The 15,294-nt window shown below is 34.5% G+C and overlaps 2 protein-coding genes across 3 annotated transcripts; both read left to right on the plus strand.

The window, feature by feature from the left end:
• Nucleotides 1-269: 269 nt before the first annotated feature.
• On the plus strand, nucleotides 270-2,879 carry LOC147386588 (putative LRR receptor-like serine/threonine-protein kinase At1g53420). The gene is made up of 3 exons (XM_086424581.1): nucleotides 270-392; nucleotides 466-517; nucleotides 2,713-2,879. The coding sequence occupies exons 1-3, from the start codon at nucleotides 270-272 to the stop codon at nucleotides 2,877-2,879; spliced, it is 342 nt and encodes a 113-aa protein (XP_086280707.1).
• Nucleotides 2,880-9,818: 6,939 nt separating this feature from the next.
• On the plus strand, nucleotides 9,819-14,973 carry LOC147386589 (putative LRR receptor-like serine/threonine-protein kinase At1g07650). Of its 2 annotated transcripts, none has more exons than XM_086422085.1 (3): nucleotides 9,819-10,158; nucleotides 14,124-14,351; nucleotides 14,468-14,969. In XM_086422085.1, exons 2-3 carry the CDS (start codon nucleotides 14,208-14,210, stop codon nucleotides 14,825-14,827), a joined length of 504 nt encoding a protein of 167 aa, XP_086278211.1. In that variant the 5' UTR covers nucleotides 9,819-10,158; nucleotides 14,124-14,207; the 3' UTR covers nucleotides 14,828-14,969. The 2 variants fall into 2 exon arrangements, with proteins under 2 accessions (XP_086278211.1, XP_086278210.1); XM_086422084.1 differs by lacking the exon at nucleotides 9,819-10,158 and adding an exon at nucleotides 11,469-13,325 and having other exon boundaries at nucleotides 14,264-14,351; nucleotides 14,468-14,973.
• Nucleotides 14,974-15,294: the final 321 nt, after the last annotated feature.

Raw genomic sequence — 15,294 nt, forward strand, 5'->3', positions numbered from 1 at the left:
AATACATTACTTCTTTTGGTGCCAGAGCGGTATTCATTCCATATAAATTGTGGCGGAGCAAAGTTTGATGATGGAAAAATGAAAATGAAGCAGATGAAGACATTGTTTCTCCTTCAAAGTTTTTCCGAAGTGAATCTAATTGGGCATTTAGCAGCACTGGAAACTTCTTGGATGTTGGTGGCAACAGCCATATCGTAGAAAATAAAACCATCCTCTCGATGAAAAACAATCAATTATACACGAAAGCCCGCCTTTCACCCCTCTCTCTAATGTATTATGGATTTTGTTTGGAAAATGGGAACTACACCGTGGATCTTCACTTTGTGGAGATAATGTTTACAAATGACAATTATAGGAGCGTTGGAAGGCGCTTATTTGATGTTTACATTCAGGTGGCTAATGAAATTGTGTTCGTAATTAGTATATAAATATCAGTTGGTTTAATTTTAGATTAATTTATTCCAGGGGAAATTGGAATTGAAGGATTTCAAAATCGCAAATGAAGCAGATGGTATTGGTAAGGAAACAATTAAAAATTTTACTACAGTTGTGAATACTAGCGCGACACTAGAGATCCAATTCTATTAGGCTGGGAAAGGAACAACAGTGATCGCTATTAAAGGAACGTATGGTCCTCTTGTGTCAGCTATTTCTGTGAAATCTAGTAAGTCATCAAATGTTTTTAAAAAAATATATTAATTAAGCTTCATTGATGCTAATATATGGTAGTGTGAGTAATGATGTTTATATCAAGCATTTCTTATCATTGAACAAATAAATTTAAATTATATGAATTCGATCTTTTCTTGATTCTTGTTGATAATTAATTCACCTATATTTCAAATATGGGAATTGTGGAATTTTTGGAGAAAATAAAGTGAATGGACATATAATTTAAAATGAGGGTAAAAACATGAGTTATATTGGCATGCCACAAAATTTTTTACGGCATTCCGTGTTTTGGATTTTAAACTAAAATTAAAATTTTTAACCGCACGCCATATTTTTCTTCTTCTTCTTCTTCTCTGTACTGCAACTCTCTCCTCTTTCTTCTTCAAGGGTTATATAGACCTAAAATCATGATTGGACACCACATGGATGTACGTAAAATTCAAAAGGTTTGAGAAAAAAAAGTTACTTTTAAACTTTAATTTGTGGTTTAAATTTGAGAATTCAGTGGCCGTCTATTTCCAAAGTCTTAGATTAGGGGAAAATATTTATATTTTTTAAATGTAATCTACAACATGAACTCTACATCCATGTGTCATCCGGTCATCTTCGTGATATAATTTGCCTGAAAGAAAGAGAAAATTCTTAATAAAAACATGTAATAGACCCCTATATACCAAAAAATATTTCTTATTTTTTCCATACCTTACTTTTGCTATGGTAAAAGATCATATCCGTTATCATCATCATCATCAATATTTGAGCATTATTCCAAAATTTTGGGACTGACTGAGTGAATCTTGTTCTCCATTCCTTCTAAAGCCATCTCTTACGTTAATCCAAGTATGTTGATGTCCTCTCTCACTACCTATATCCATGTTATGTTTGTATTTCTCTCACTTTTTATCTAAGCTTGGAACTGACAGCGTAATATAAAGGAAATGGTACCTAGAAGTAGCTTTTTCTCTCCTAAAAAAGGTATTTTTGATGACCAAGTAAACTTTCCCTTAACGTTTAGACTATATATTAAATACTTTTAGATATACCACTTTTTAGTTTTAAATCTTTATTGGATTATATCTCTTTCTAGAGTGTTGTTCCCTATTTCTCTAACCAAAATTTCACCACTGGCAAATCCAATCGAATATACTTGAAAAAAATTTCTTTGCCATATTTTTTATATCATGCAGGTTCTTGATTGTGTCTATAACAAAAAATTTTGAAAAATTATAATTTCAAATTAAAGATGTAAATTACATTTGCTAGTTTCTTAAATATGAAAACATTAAAAACAGGATAATAAATTTTGGTTTCGGTATATATTGCAGTCAGCTTGTAAATTGAGATGTTTTTCTATAAACATTTTGACTAGCGTAGAAATAAATACAGTTTTCACAAAAATGATGGAAATGTTATAGTCATGATGGAAATATTTAGAAAATTTTCACCGAAACTTTAGGTAATATAAAAACTGACATGAAAACACACCTGTAGGCCATCATACTATGGTAAACAACTATGTGGAGTGTGAAAATAAAGATTAATAACGTTTCACTTTGCATTAGCATTTGTATTTGAGAACTTGACAAAACAACAATATTCTACATAGAAATGAGAATAATGATGTCATTTAAATGATTTGACTGAAATATTCTTGCATGAAAAAATTATTTTAAGTAACTTTAATTATTTCAATCAAAATTTACCATTCATTGAACTATTTTGCAAAATAAACACTCCAGAATATGTACAAAACGAAAGTCGAACCTTGTGAAAATAGAAATATTTTGGTATATTTCATATAGATATGTCAAAGTCTAATATAACAATTAAGAATGAATGAGTACAAAAGAAAAGAAATCTGACACGAAAGTGATTTTGTTTTGTTGATTTGAACTAATTGAATTATCTTTTATTGATGCTCAATCTTCAAACTATTCCTTTAAATAAGCCAAGTGGATTTAAGTTCCGACAATTCTGGGTCTATTCATTTTTTAGTGTATCAATGGATGCATTTCTGTCTAATAATTGGAATAAATGCAGATTTCAATCCTCCTTCAAAGCTATCTGCAGCTGCCGTGGCTAGAATTGTTGTGGCTTCAGTTTCATGTGCCATTTTTGTGATTATTATCATTCTTTGGTGGAAAGGATGCCTTGGACGAAAGAGCACAATTGACAAAGGTGGGAAATCTTCCAAATCAATTACATGATCTGCCCACTGAAGGGGAAAAACAAATAATAATAACCCACTCAGAACTAGTAAAAAAATTGAAAGAGAAAATTACAAAAATGGGCATGAATGTGTTGAAGGTGTGCAAAACAAAGAACACCCTTTGATTTTCTCTAGCACATTGGAGATGCTTCTAGAAAATGGCTTTTCTAGAAATATCTCTTCTTGGTAATTGTAGTCATTTCTAGAAAATAGTCTAGAAGTATCTATTCTTGAGAGTTGAAGTCAAATTCTAGAAATATCTATTCTTGGAAAAGTGCAAAGCTATTAAATATTTCTAGAAATATCTAGGTCATTGGTTGTAGAAAATTTCTCGGAAGATGAAAAGGCAATACCCTTGTGTCTTGAGGAAGGTTCTAGAGTAGGGACATTTTTTAAATTCACTCTTGAGTCTACGTCTATATTTGGATCAAGTGTTGAGAAGTCTCCCAAAGTCCTTTGTAAAAAAGTTGAGAAAGAGTCTCCCAAGTTTTCCTATTTAATAACAATTCTCATATATTTCTCTTCATTTTCTTTGAGTTTTTCGATTTCCTTGTAGTGTTTTGGTTTGTAGTTAAATTACATCAAGGCCTTGAAAAGCCAACAGAATGATTTGGTTTTTCTTTACCAAAATTGGTATCTGCTGTAAGGTCTTTCACTTAATTTACTTTATTCTTTGTTTTGGATTTCTTAAAAATGAACTTATTTTTCTCCAAAAAGGTAAGAGTATTAAAGTAAAAAAAATCATGAAAGTAACTGAAAAATAGATACCCTTTGATAAATATTTTAAAAATGTCTGCCTAAGCAGATAATTTAGAAAACTATAGTCTCCCTTTTTGGTAAAACAACCAAAAATAAATAGGAAAGAATTTTTCTACTTTCAAAGATCTATTTGGACTAAACATTACACTTATTAATGTTCTACTTTTAATATTAATTCATGTCACTATTAACATGTCTTTGGACAGCATGACTTTTTATCACTCTGTGAAGAATGAAAGATAGAATTTGTGAACTTCCAGATTCACCTCTGTTCTAACATATCTTTTTGGACAGATCTAAGAGGTCTAGACCTACAAACCAGTTCCTTCACCCTAAGGCAAATTAAAGCTGCTACAAACAACTTCGATGTTCAAAACAAGATTGGAGAAGGGGGATTTGGTTCAGTTTACAAGGTATTGTATATAGAAATCATTTTTTTTTTAACCCCATCACTGTTGATCCAAATGTATGCATCTCATCCCTAATGTGGTTATATAATTGAAACTTTACATTCGTACTCAAATGCAGGGTCATCTATCAGATGGTACTATAATTGCAGTGAAACAACTTTCTTCCAAATCAAAGCAAGGAAACCGTGAATTTGTTAATGAAATTGAAATGAGTTCTGCTCTTCAACATCCCAGTCTTGTGAGGCTTTATGGATGTTGCTTCGAAGGAAAACAACTGTTGCTAATATACAAATACATGAAAAATAACAGTTTAGCCCGTGCTTTGTTTGGTAAATGCAGCATCTTTTGCTTTTCAATAATTTGTTCCAGCAATTAGGATAGGTAATATTTTGGACTGACATCTTTAATTTTTTGTTGATTTGATGATCTAAAGGTCTAGAAGAATGTCAAATGAAATTGGATTGGCCAACCAGGCACAAGATTTGTGTTGGTATAGCAAGACGTATGGCTTCTCTCCATGAAGAATCAACACTGAAGATTGTTCACAGAGACATCAAGGCTACTAATATCCTGCTTGATAAGGATCTTGAACCCAAGATATCTGACTTTGGTTTGGCCAAACTTGATGAAAAGGGGAAAACCCATATTCTCACACGAATTGCTGGAACTCTGTGAGGCACCATGCTTATATTGCCCTTAGTATATTTTGACTTCTAGTCTTTAATTTTATTCCTCTACCTTAAAGTTTTTTCTAGTTATTTTATTTTCATAATTTTATGTTCTACCTATGTAAATAATTTTTTTCCCCATTTTCTATATCATGTTCCTCTAGTCGATTCTATCTAAAGGTGTATCTCCTACTGAGAAGCAAGAAGGATCAGTTATTCTATAGTTACAGCTATGTAATCTTAACCAATCCCAATCTGATTAGAGTCAGTTATTATTGTAACAGTCAGATTTGTTATTTCTGTTATGCCAACTGTTATAACAGCTGGCTATTGGTTGTAAGATTACTCTAAGATAAATACAATTCATCTCTATCTCACATTATGAGTATAGAGTTTCAGAAATACATTCTTTCATTTTCTATCTTGGTATCAAAGCATTAGATCTTCTAATCATGTCTTCTGCTAGCTCTCAACCTTCATCTTCCTCAGGTTCGATTGGTTCTGGTCAAGGATCAACAGTGGTGTCTATCCCTGCCTTTCAGATGCTTAATCATACCTTGCCAGTGAAGCTTGATCGATCGAATTACGTTCTGTGAAGATCACAGATGGACAATGTGATTTTTGCCAACGGATTTGAAGAGTTCATCGAAGGAACTTCCGTTTGTCCTGAAAAAGAATTGAGTTCTGGTGCCATTAATCCTGTCTTTGTTGCTTGGAGGAGACAGGATCGCACCATCCTCAGTTGGATCTATTCCTCTCTAACACCAGGTATCATGGCTCAGATAATTGGCCACAATTCTTCTCATTCTGCCTGGGTAGCGTTAGAAAAGATTTTCTCCTCTTCTTCAAGAGCTCATATAATGCAACTACGGCTTGAATTACAAGTCACAAAGAAGGGATCTATGTCTATGATAGACTATATCATGAAAATTAAAAGTGCTGCAGATAGCTTGGCAGCAATTGGTGAACCTGTATTTGATCAAGATCAGGTTATGAATCTTCTTGGAGGTCTTGGTGCAGAGTATAACTCTGTTGTTACTGCTGTCAACACAAGAGATGACACGATCTCTCTTGAAGCAGTCCATAGCATACTGCTATCCTTCGAGAATCGTCTAGAACAACAAAGTTCGATTGAAAATATTTTTGGCATGACTGCTAGTTTTTCATCATCTTCTAATAACAAAGGTGGTGGAAGGAAGAATTACTATGGTGGCCGTAGTCAAGGAACTACTATGGGCAACAATACCAATTCCTATTCCAATAGAGGTCGAAGTCGAGGAGGCAGAAATGGACGAGGGAATTTTGGCTCGAATGATCGACCTCAGTGCCAATTATGTGGTAAATTTGGTCATACTGTTCAAGTTTGTTATCATAGATTTGATGTTTCTTTTCAAGGAGTACAGAATAACAATCCTCAATCACCTGGGACTCAAAATAATGTTCCTGCCATGGTTGCCTCCACTAACATTCCTGCAGAAGAGAGCTGGTTTCTTGACTCAGGTGCTAGCCATCATCTTACTCAGAATGCTGCTAGTCTTAACAATGTCACCAGCTATACAGGAGCAGATTGCGTGACCATTGGAAATGGTAAGAGGCTGTCTATCTCGAATTTTGGTTCTAAAGATTTAATAACTAATTCTCATTCTTTCAAGCTTAGAAAAGTTTTCCATGTTCCCTTCATCTCAGCGAATTTGATAAGTGTGGCTAAGTTTTGTTCTGACAATAATGCTTTGATTGAGTTTTATCCCAATTCTTTCTTTGTGAAGGATCAACTTACGAAGAGGGTTCTTGCTCAAGGCAAGCTTGAAAATGGACTCTACAGGTTTCCTGTTTTTAGTTTAAAGAAAGCATATGTTGCTGTTAATAACTGTCAAGAACATGTATCTGATAGTTCTTCTTTTGTTACGAATAATCAGCTTTGGCATCATAGGTTGGGCCATCCTCATTCTGATATTGTTAACAGAATCTTGAATATCTGTAACATTTCTTGTTCTATTAATAAAAATCAGATTTGTTCATCATGTCAATTAGCCAAAAGCCACAGATTACCTCTGCAATTGTCTAATTCTCGTGTTTCTAAGCCACTAGCATTGATATACACTGATATATGGGGACCTGCTCCTGTTAAGTCTACCTTTGGGAGTAAATATTTCATTCTTTTTGTTGATGATTATTCACGATATACCTGGTTCTATCCTTTACAAACAAAGGATCAAGCCTTGCCTATTTTCAAACAATTTAAGGTGCAGGTGGAAACTCAATTTGAAACTAAGATTAAATGTCTTCAGTCTGATAATGGGGGAGAGTTTCGTGCCTTTCTTCCTTTCCTTCGAGCTGTTGGTATTCAACACAGGTTCTCATGTCCTTATACTTCAGCTCAGAATGGTAGAGTTGAGCGCAAACATAGACACGTTGTGGAGACTGGTTTAGCTCTTCTTTCGCATGCTTCTATGCCATTTAAGTATTGGCAATATGCTTTTCAAACTGCTGTCCACCTTATCAACAGGATGCCAAGTAAGGTCTTACATTTTGATTCTCCATACTCTCTTATTTTCTCAAAACAGCCACACTACAAGTCCCTTCGCATATTTGGTTGTTTATGCTATCCTTTTGTTCGTCCCTACAACAACCATAAGCTTTAGTATAGATCTGTTCAGTGTCTCTTTCTTGGCTATAGTCCTAATCACAAAGGGTACTTGTGCCTTGATTACAAATCTGGTAGAGTTTATATTACTCCTCATGTTGTTTTTTATGAGAGTGTGTATCCCCTGAAATCTATGCTTGTTGCGGCCACACAGACTGCCGTAGACACCCAATCTTTACCTCCTGCTCTTATATCTCTTCCATCTCAGCCTACTCATTCTTCAACATCAGTCTCAAACACAACTCCGGTCCCAATTATTGATTCTACATCTCCTTCAGATAATTCTATAGCTTCTTCACCATCTCAACCTTCTGCTCCTACACCTCCTCCAGTTCAACGAATGACTACCAGGGCCATGAGAGGTATAACCAAGAAGAAGCAAATTCTATATCTCACAGCAGTCAAGACCACAGAACCATCCACTTTAAAACAAGCTATCAAGGATCCCAAATGGATTTCAGCAATGCAAGATGAGTTAGCTGTTCTTTACAAACACAACACCTGGAATCTTGTCGATTTGCCTGTTGGTTCTAATGTTATAGGATGTAAATGGGTTTACAAACTCAAGCATAAACCTGATGGAAGTATAGAGAGATACAAAGCCCGTTTGGTAGCAAAGGGGTTTAACCAAACTCATGGGCTAGACTACTTTGAAACTTTCAGTCATGTTGTTAAAACAGCCACCATTCGCATTGTTCTAACAGTAGCTCTCAGCTTCAATTGGATTATTCGGCAATTAGATGTTCACAATGCCTTCTTGAATGGGGACCTCAAAGAAGAAGTATTCATGGCCCAACCACCAGGATTTGTTCACTCCCAATATCCAACCAAAGTGTGTAGATTAAACAAAGCCTTGTATGGCCTAAAAGAATCACCAAGAGCTTGGTTCACAAAGTTGAGTACTGCTCTCTTACAATGGGGATTTAATTTCTCTCGAACAGACAGCTCTATGTTCACTCATTTTGGTAAAACCTCAACACTTATTGTCCTTGTTTATGTCGATGATATAATCATAACAAGAAGCTCTCCGACCATGGTTTGTAATCTGATAGCAAAGCTCCATTCTGCCTTTGCCTTGCGAGATTTGGGGAATCTGTCCTATTTTTTGGGCATAGAGGTATCATATGATCAAGGGTCAATGCATCTTAGCCAAACTAAGTACATCTCTGATCTTCTTCATCGCATTGAAATGTTTGTTTCTAAACCAGCCAAAACTCCAGGAGCAATCGAGAAGACCTTATCTAAATTTGATGGAGAGCTGATGGAGGATGTTAAGATGTATAGAAGTATAGTGGGTGCCTTACAATATGTAACCATGACACGTCCTGACATTGCCTTTGTTGTTAACAAGGCTTGCCAGTTTATGCAGCAGCCCACAACAGCACATTGGCTTGCTGTCAAACGTATTCTCCGGTATTTGCGAGGCACTATGACTGATGGTCTTCGCCTACAGCCATCCTCATGTCTAACTATTGAAGCATTCTCAGATGTAGACTGGGGCACAAATCCTGATGATAGATGCAGCTCAAGTGGGTATCTTGTTTATCTTTGACAAAACTTGATCTCTTGGTCAGCTTCTAAACAGAGAGTTGTCTCTCGAAGCAGTGCAGAGTCTGAATACAGGGGGCTGGCCATAGCTACTGCAGAAATAGTGTGGATTCAAGCATTGCTGAAAGAGTTGTGTGTTACAGTTGTTCAAGTTCCTATTCTCTGGTATGACAACATAAGTGCTTATTATATGGCCAAAAACCCAGTTTTTCATGCTAGAACAAAGCACATTGAAATAGATCTTCATTTCATTCGAGATCAAGTTCTCAGGCAACAAGTTCTCCTCTAGTTTGTTCCAACTGAAGCTCAACCAGCAGACTTGCTCACGAAGCATCTCACAAGCTCCAGGTTCATGTCCTTAAAGTCACACCTTTGCCTCGTTCCTAGACCCTTTCGCTTGAGGGGGGATGAGAAGCAAGAAGAAGGATCAGTTACTCTATAGTTACAGCTATGTAATCTTAACCAATCCCAATCTGATTAGAGTCAGTTATTATTGTAACAGTCAGATTTATTATTTCTGTTATGCCAACTGTTATAACAGCTGGCTATTGGTTGTAAGATTACTCTAAGATAAATACAATTCATCTCTCTCTCACATTATGAGTTTAGAGTTTCAGAAATACATTCTTTCATTTTCTATCTCCTACAAATTGAAGCATCTTCAAATCAATCTCATCGTCTTAGTCCATCTTTTTTTTTTCTTTCTATTTTAAAACCTTCAATTTGTATGTTCCTTCGACCATAAATCTTTGGGATAAAGCTTTTATGACCAAATTCCTTCTTACTAGGGATGTTATAGGTCTTCATTGCACCTAACCAGACCATCTCAATCGTCTTTCTCTTAGTTTATCACCATTAGGGCTACTCCTACATTTTGTGAATGCATTGATTTCTAATTTTATCTTTTTTTATCTTTCCACTCATCCAACCGAACACATTTCATCTATTCCAAATCTGTGATTGTATTCCTTTATAACTGAAAATTTGGCTCTAAAAACATGCTTTTACCGTTGACTTATAAAATTGTTTTTTTTAATTTGATTGGCATGTATCTATAATATATCATTAGAAAGCCCATCTACATCTAAACTTGAGCCTTTCAATTCTAATTCTATGGGCTACATCCTCAAATATCTCCATCTTTATGGAACTTTGAGCCATTATGCAAAACCATAGTTGATTTTTCAATAGAGGAAAGCATAATAACTCAGTGTTACTAGTATAGACGTGATAATTTGATTGGTAGAGGCACACTATTATGACTAGGTCTGAACTCATGCACACCAAATGTAATACATGATAATCTTGATTTTTTGAGTGGATATATGGCACCAGAGTATGCGTTGAGAGGCTACCTAACTGACAAAGCAGACATCTACAGTTTTGGAGTTGTCACCTTGGAAATTGTAAGTGGGAGGAGCAATACAAGTCATAGGTCAATAGAAGATGGCGTTTATCTTCCCGATTGGGTAATTTAGATTTATAATCCTACTGTTATTTTATTTTTATTTTTTTGCTTATAGTTAATGAGCTTTGCATGATTGTACTTGATTTCCCTTTTTCTTTTTTTTGGAGGGCGTTTTAGGCATTGGTTCTCAAGGAGAGAGGAAATTTAATGGAGTTGGTAGATCCAAGTTTGGGATCTGAATTCAACAAAGAAGAGGTCTTGGGGATGATTAATGTGGCTCTCTTATTTACTAATGCCTCTTCGATACTTAAGCCCAAAATGTCTACGGTGGTGAGCATGCTCGAAGGTAGAACTATTGTTCAAGAATTAGTTTCTAATCTGAGTATCCTTGGTGATGATTCAAAATTTGATGCCATCAGCATTTTCAACAAATCCAAAGTCCCAGAATGAATGATAGTCAGACCCAGAGTGAGGGTCAGACCCAAAGTATGTGAGATGGTCCGTGGATGTCTTCCTTATCGACCAAAGAATAGTGCAGTGTTATGACTAAAGAATAGAGCAGTATATGTTTGTGTGTGTGTGTGTGCATATGATTCGTTAGTGTACACCTTAGTGATCACACTTGAAATACTAAACTATTCTTGCATGAAAAAATTATTTTAAGTAAATTTGATTATTTCAATCAAATTTACCATTCATTGAACTATTTTGCGAAATGAACACTCTGAAATATGTACAAAAGGAAAATGATGGTTAAATTTTGTGTCGAACCTTGTGAAAATAGAAATATTTTGGTATATTTCATATAGATATGTCAAAGTCTAATATAACAATTAAGAATGAATGAGTACAAAAGAAAAGAAATCTAACACGAAAGTGATTTTGTTTTGTTGATTTGAACTAATTGAATTATCTTTTATTGATGCTCAATCTTCAAACTGTTCCTTTAAATAAACCAAGTGGATTTAAGTTCCGACAATTCTGGGTCTATTCATTTTTTAATGTATCAATGGATGCATTTTTGTCTAATAATTGGAATAAATGCAGATTTCGATCCTCCTTCAAAGCTATCTGCAGCTGCTATGGCTGGAATTGTTGTGGCTTCAGTTTCATGTGTCATTTTTGTGATTATTATCATTTTTTGGTGGAAAGGGTGCCTTGGACGAAAGAGCAATTGACGAAGGTGGGAAATCTTCCAAATCAATTACATGATCTGTCTATTGAAGGGGAAAAACAAATAATAATAACCCACTCAAAAATAGTGAAAAAATGAAAGAGGAAATTACAAAAATGGGCATGAATGTGTTGAAGGTAAGCAAACCAAAGAACACCCTTTGATTTTCTCTAACTCATTAGAGATGCTTTTGAAAGGTTAAGTTCTAGAAAATGGTTTTTCTAGAAATATCTCTTCTTGGTAATTGTAGTCATTTCTAGAAAATAGTCTAGAAGTATCTATTCTTGAGAGTTGAAGTCAAATTCTAGAAATATCTATTCTTGGAAAAGTGCAAAGCTATTAAATATTTCTAGAAATATCTAGGTCATTGGTTGAAGAAAATTACTAGGAAGATGAAAAGGCAATACCCTTGTGTCTTGAGGAAGGTTCTAGAGTAGGGACATTTTTTAAATTCACTCTTGAGTCTAGGTCTATATTTGGAGCAAGTGTTGAAAAGTCTCCCAAAATCCTTTGTAAAAGAGTTGAGAAAGAGGCTCCCAAGTTTTCCTAGTTAATTACATTCTCATATATTTCTCTTCATTTTCTTTGAGTTTTTCCATTTCCTTGTAGTGTTTTGGTTTGTAGTTAAATTACATCAAGGCTTTGAAAAGCCAACTGAATGATTGGTTTTTCTTTACTAGAATTGGTATTTGTTGTAAGGTCTTTCACTTAATTTACTTTACCTTTGTCTTGGATTTCTTAAAAATGAACTTATTTTTCTTAAAAAATGTAAGAGTATTAAAGTAAAAAAATCATGAAAGTAACTGAAAAACAGATACCCTTTGATAAATATTTTAAAAATGTCTACTTGAGTAGATAATTTAGAAAAATAGTCTCCCCTTTTGGTAAAACAACATTACACTTATTGATGTTCTACTTTTAATATTAATTCATGTCTCTATTAACATGTCTTTGGACAGCATGACTTTGTATCACTCTGTAAAGAATGAAAGATAGAATTTGTGAACTTCCGGATTCACCTCTGTTCTAACATATCTTTTTGGACAGATCTAAGAGGTCTAGACCTACAAACCGGTTCCTTCACCCTAAGGTAAATTAAAACTGCTACAAACAACTTCGATGTTCAAAACAAGATTGGAAAAAGGGGTTTTGGTTCAGTTTACAAGGTATTGTATATAGAAATCATTTTTCTTGAACCCCATCACTGTTGATCCAAATGTATGCATCTCATCCCTAATGTGGTCATATAATTGAAACTTTACATTCGTACTAAAATGCAGGGTCATCTATCAGATGGTACTATAATTGCAGTGAAACAACTTTCTTGCAAATCAAAGCAAGGAAACCGTGAATTTGTTAACGAAATTGGAATGATTTCTTCCCTTCAACATCCCAATCTTGTGAGGCTTTATGGATGTTGCATCGAAGGAAAACAACTATTGCTAATATACGAATACATGGAAAATAACAGTTTAGTCCGTACTTTGTTTGGTAAATGCAGCATCTTTTGCTTTTCAATAATTTGTTCCAGCTATTAGGATAGGTAATATTTCGGACTGACATCTTTAATTTTTTGTTGATATAATGATCTAAAGGTCTAGAAAAATGTCAATTGAAATTGGATTGGCCAACCAGGCACAAGATTTGTGTTGGTATAGCAAGAAGTATGGCTTATCTCCATGAAGAATCAACTCTGAAGATTGTTCACAGAGACATCAAGGCTACTAATATCCTGCTTGATAAGGATCTTGAGCCCAAGATATCTGACTTTGGTTTGGACAAACTTGATGAAGAGGGGAAAACCCATATTAGCATTCGAATTGCTGGAACTCTGTGAGGCACCATGCTTATATTGCCATTATTATATTTTGACTTCTAGTCGTTAATTTTATTCCTCTACCTTAAAGCTTTTTCTAGTTATTTTATTTTCATAATTTTATGTTCTTCCTAAAAAGAGGTATATAAACATTTTTTTTGCCCATTTTCTATATCAAGTTCCTCTATTCAATTCTATCTAAAGGAGTATCTCTTACAAATTGAAGTGTCTTCAAATCGATCTCCCCGTCTTAGTCCATCTTTTTTTTCTTTCTATTTTAAACCTTTCAACTTGTATATTCCTTCAACCATAAAAATTTGGGATAAAGCTTTTATGACCAAATTCCTTCTTACTGGGGATGTTATAGATCTTCATTGCACCTAACCAAACCATCTCAATCGTCTTTATCTTAGTTTGTAACCTATTAGGGCTACTCCTACATTTTCGTGAATGCATTGATTTCTAATTTTATCTTTTTTTTTATATATATTATCTTTCCACTCATCTGACATAACACCTTTCATCTATTCCAAATCTGTGATTGTATTCCTTGATAATTGAAAATTTGGCTCCAAAAACATGCCTTTATCGTTGTCTTATAAAATTGTTCTATTTAATTTGATTGGCATGTATCTATAATATATCATTAGAAAGCCCATCTATGCTTTAGCCTTCCAATTCTAATTCTATGGGCTACATCCTCAAGTATCTCCATGGAACTTTGAGCCATTATGCAAACCCATAGTTGATTTTTCAATAGAAGAAAGCATAATAACTCAGTGTTACTAGTATAGATGTGATAATTGATTGTAGAGGCACACATATTACAACTATTATGACTAGGTCTGAACTCATGCACACCAAATTTAATTGATAATCTCGATTTTTTCAATGGATATATGGCACTAGAGTATGCGTTGAGAGGCTACCTAACTGACAAAGCAAACGTCTACAGTTTTGGAGTTGTCACCTTGGAAATTGTTAGTGGGAGGAGCAATACAAGTCATAGGTCAATAGAAGACGGCGTTTATCTTCTCAATTGGGTAATTTAGATTTATAATCCTAGTGTTATTTTATTTTTATTTTTTTGCTTATAGTTAATGAGCTTTGCATGATTGTACTTGATTTCCCTTTTTCTTTTTTTTTGGAGGGCTTTTAGGCATTAATTCTCAATGAGAGAGGAAATTTAATGGAGTTGGTAGATCCAAGTTTGGGATCTGAATTCAACAAAGAAGAGGTCATGGGGATGACTAATGTGGCTCTCTTATGTACTAATGCATCTTCGATACTTAGGCCCAAAATGTCTGCGGTGGTGAGCATGCTCGAAGGTAGAACCATTGTTCAAGAATTAGTTTCTGATCTAAGTATCTCTGCTGATGATTCAAAATTTGATGCCATCAAAAGCCATTTTCAACATATCCAAAGTCCCAAAATGAATGAGAGTCAGACCCAGAGTGAGAGTCAAACCCAAAGTATGTTAGATGGTCCGTGGATGTCTTCCTCATCGACCAAAGAATAGTGCAGTGTTACGACCAAAGAATAGAGCAGTATATGTTTGTTTGTGTGTGTGTGTGTGCACATGGATGTATTTATCCTTTTCATTATGATGATTTAAGTTTATGAAAACCAAGCTTTTATTTGAATGAAATATGCATAGGTTGCTTGCAGGTTTGAACATTTTGATCTCTCCCTATGAAGTTCACACTTATTCTTAAACATGGGCTATTGTAGCTTTCTTACTACGGTGTACTTGTTAGTTTTAAATTTTTTCATGTATTATTTATTTAGTCAAATTTAGTTTATAGTGTAGTCTTACATGTTTCCCTGGAGATGTACTTTTTTTATGGGGAAGTGCAATCATATATCCCGAGATGTACAGATCTATGGTACCCAAACTTGTCACGTCATGGAGTCATTTGAGTATGCCACCTGGCGAGTCATGATATTATAACAACTCATTTTTATATGTTTCGAAAGTGTAGTTAA

This window comes from Akebia trifoliata, chromosome 14 (assembly GCF_017979445.1).
Source record: "Akebia trifoliata isolate Shusen 1 chromosome 14, ASM1797944v1, whole genome shotgun sequence".
Classification (NCBI taxonomy): domain Eukaryota; kingdom Viridiplantae; phylum Streptophyta; class Magnoliopsida; order Ranunculales; family Lardizabalaceae; genus Akebia; species Akebia trifoliata.

Coding starts and splice junctions, on each gene's coding strand:
- LOC147386588 (XM_086424581.1), top strand. CDS start 270: ATGTATTATGGATTTTGTTTGGAAAATGGGAACTACACCGTGGATCTT. Junction 393..465: donor TATTTGATGTTTACATTCAG/GTGGCTAATGAA, acceptor AATTTATTCCAG/GGGAAATTGGAATTGAAGGA. Junction 518..2,712: donor AAATGAAGCAGATGGTATTG/GTAAGGAAACAA, acceptor GAATAAATGCAG/ATTTCAATCCTCCTTCAAAG.
- LOC147386589 (XM_086422084.1), top strand. CDS start 13,159: ATGGCTTATCTCCATGAAGAATCAACTCTGAAGATTGTTCACAGAGAC. Junction 13,326..14,263: donor ATTCGAATTGCTGGAACTCT/GTGAGGCACCAT, acceptor AAACGTCTACAG/TTTTGGAGTTGTCACCTTGG. Junction 14,352..14,467: donor GCGTTTATCTTCTCAATTGG/GTAATTTAGATT, acceptor GAGGGCTTTTAG/GCATTAATTCTCAATGAGAG.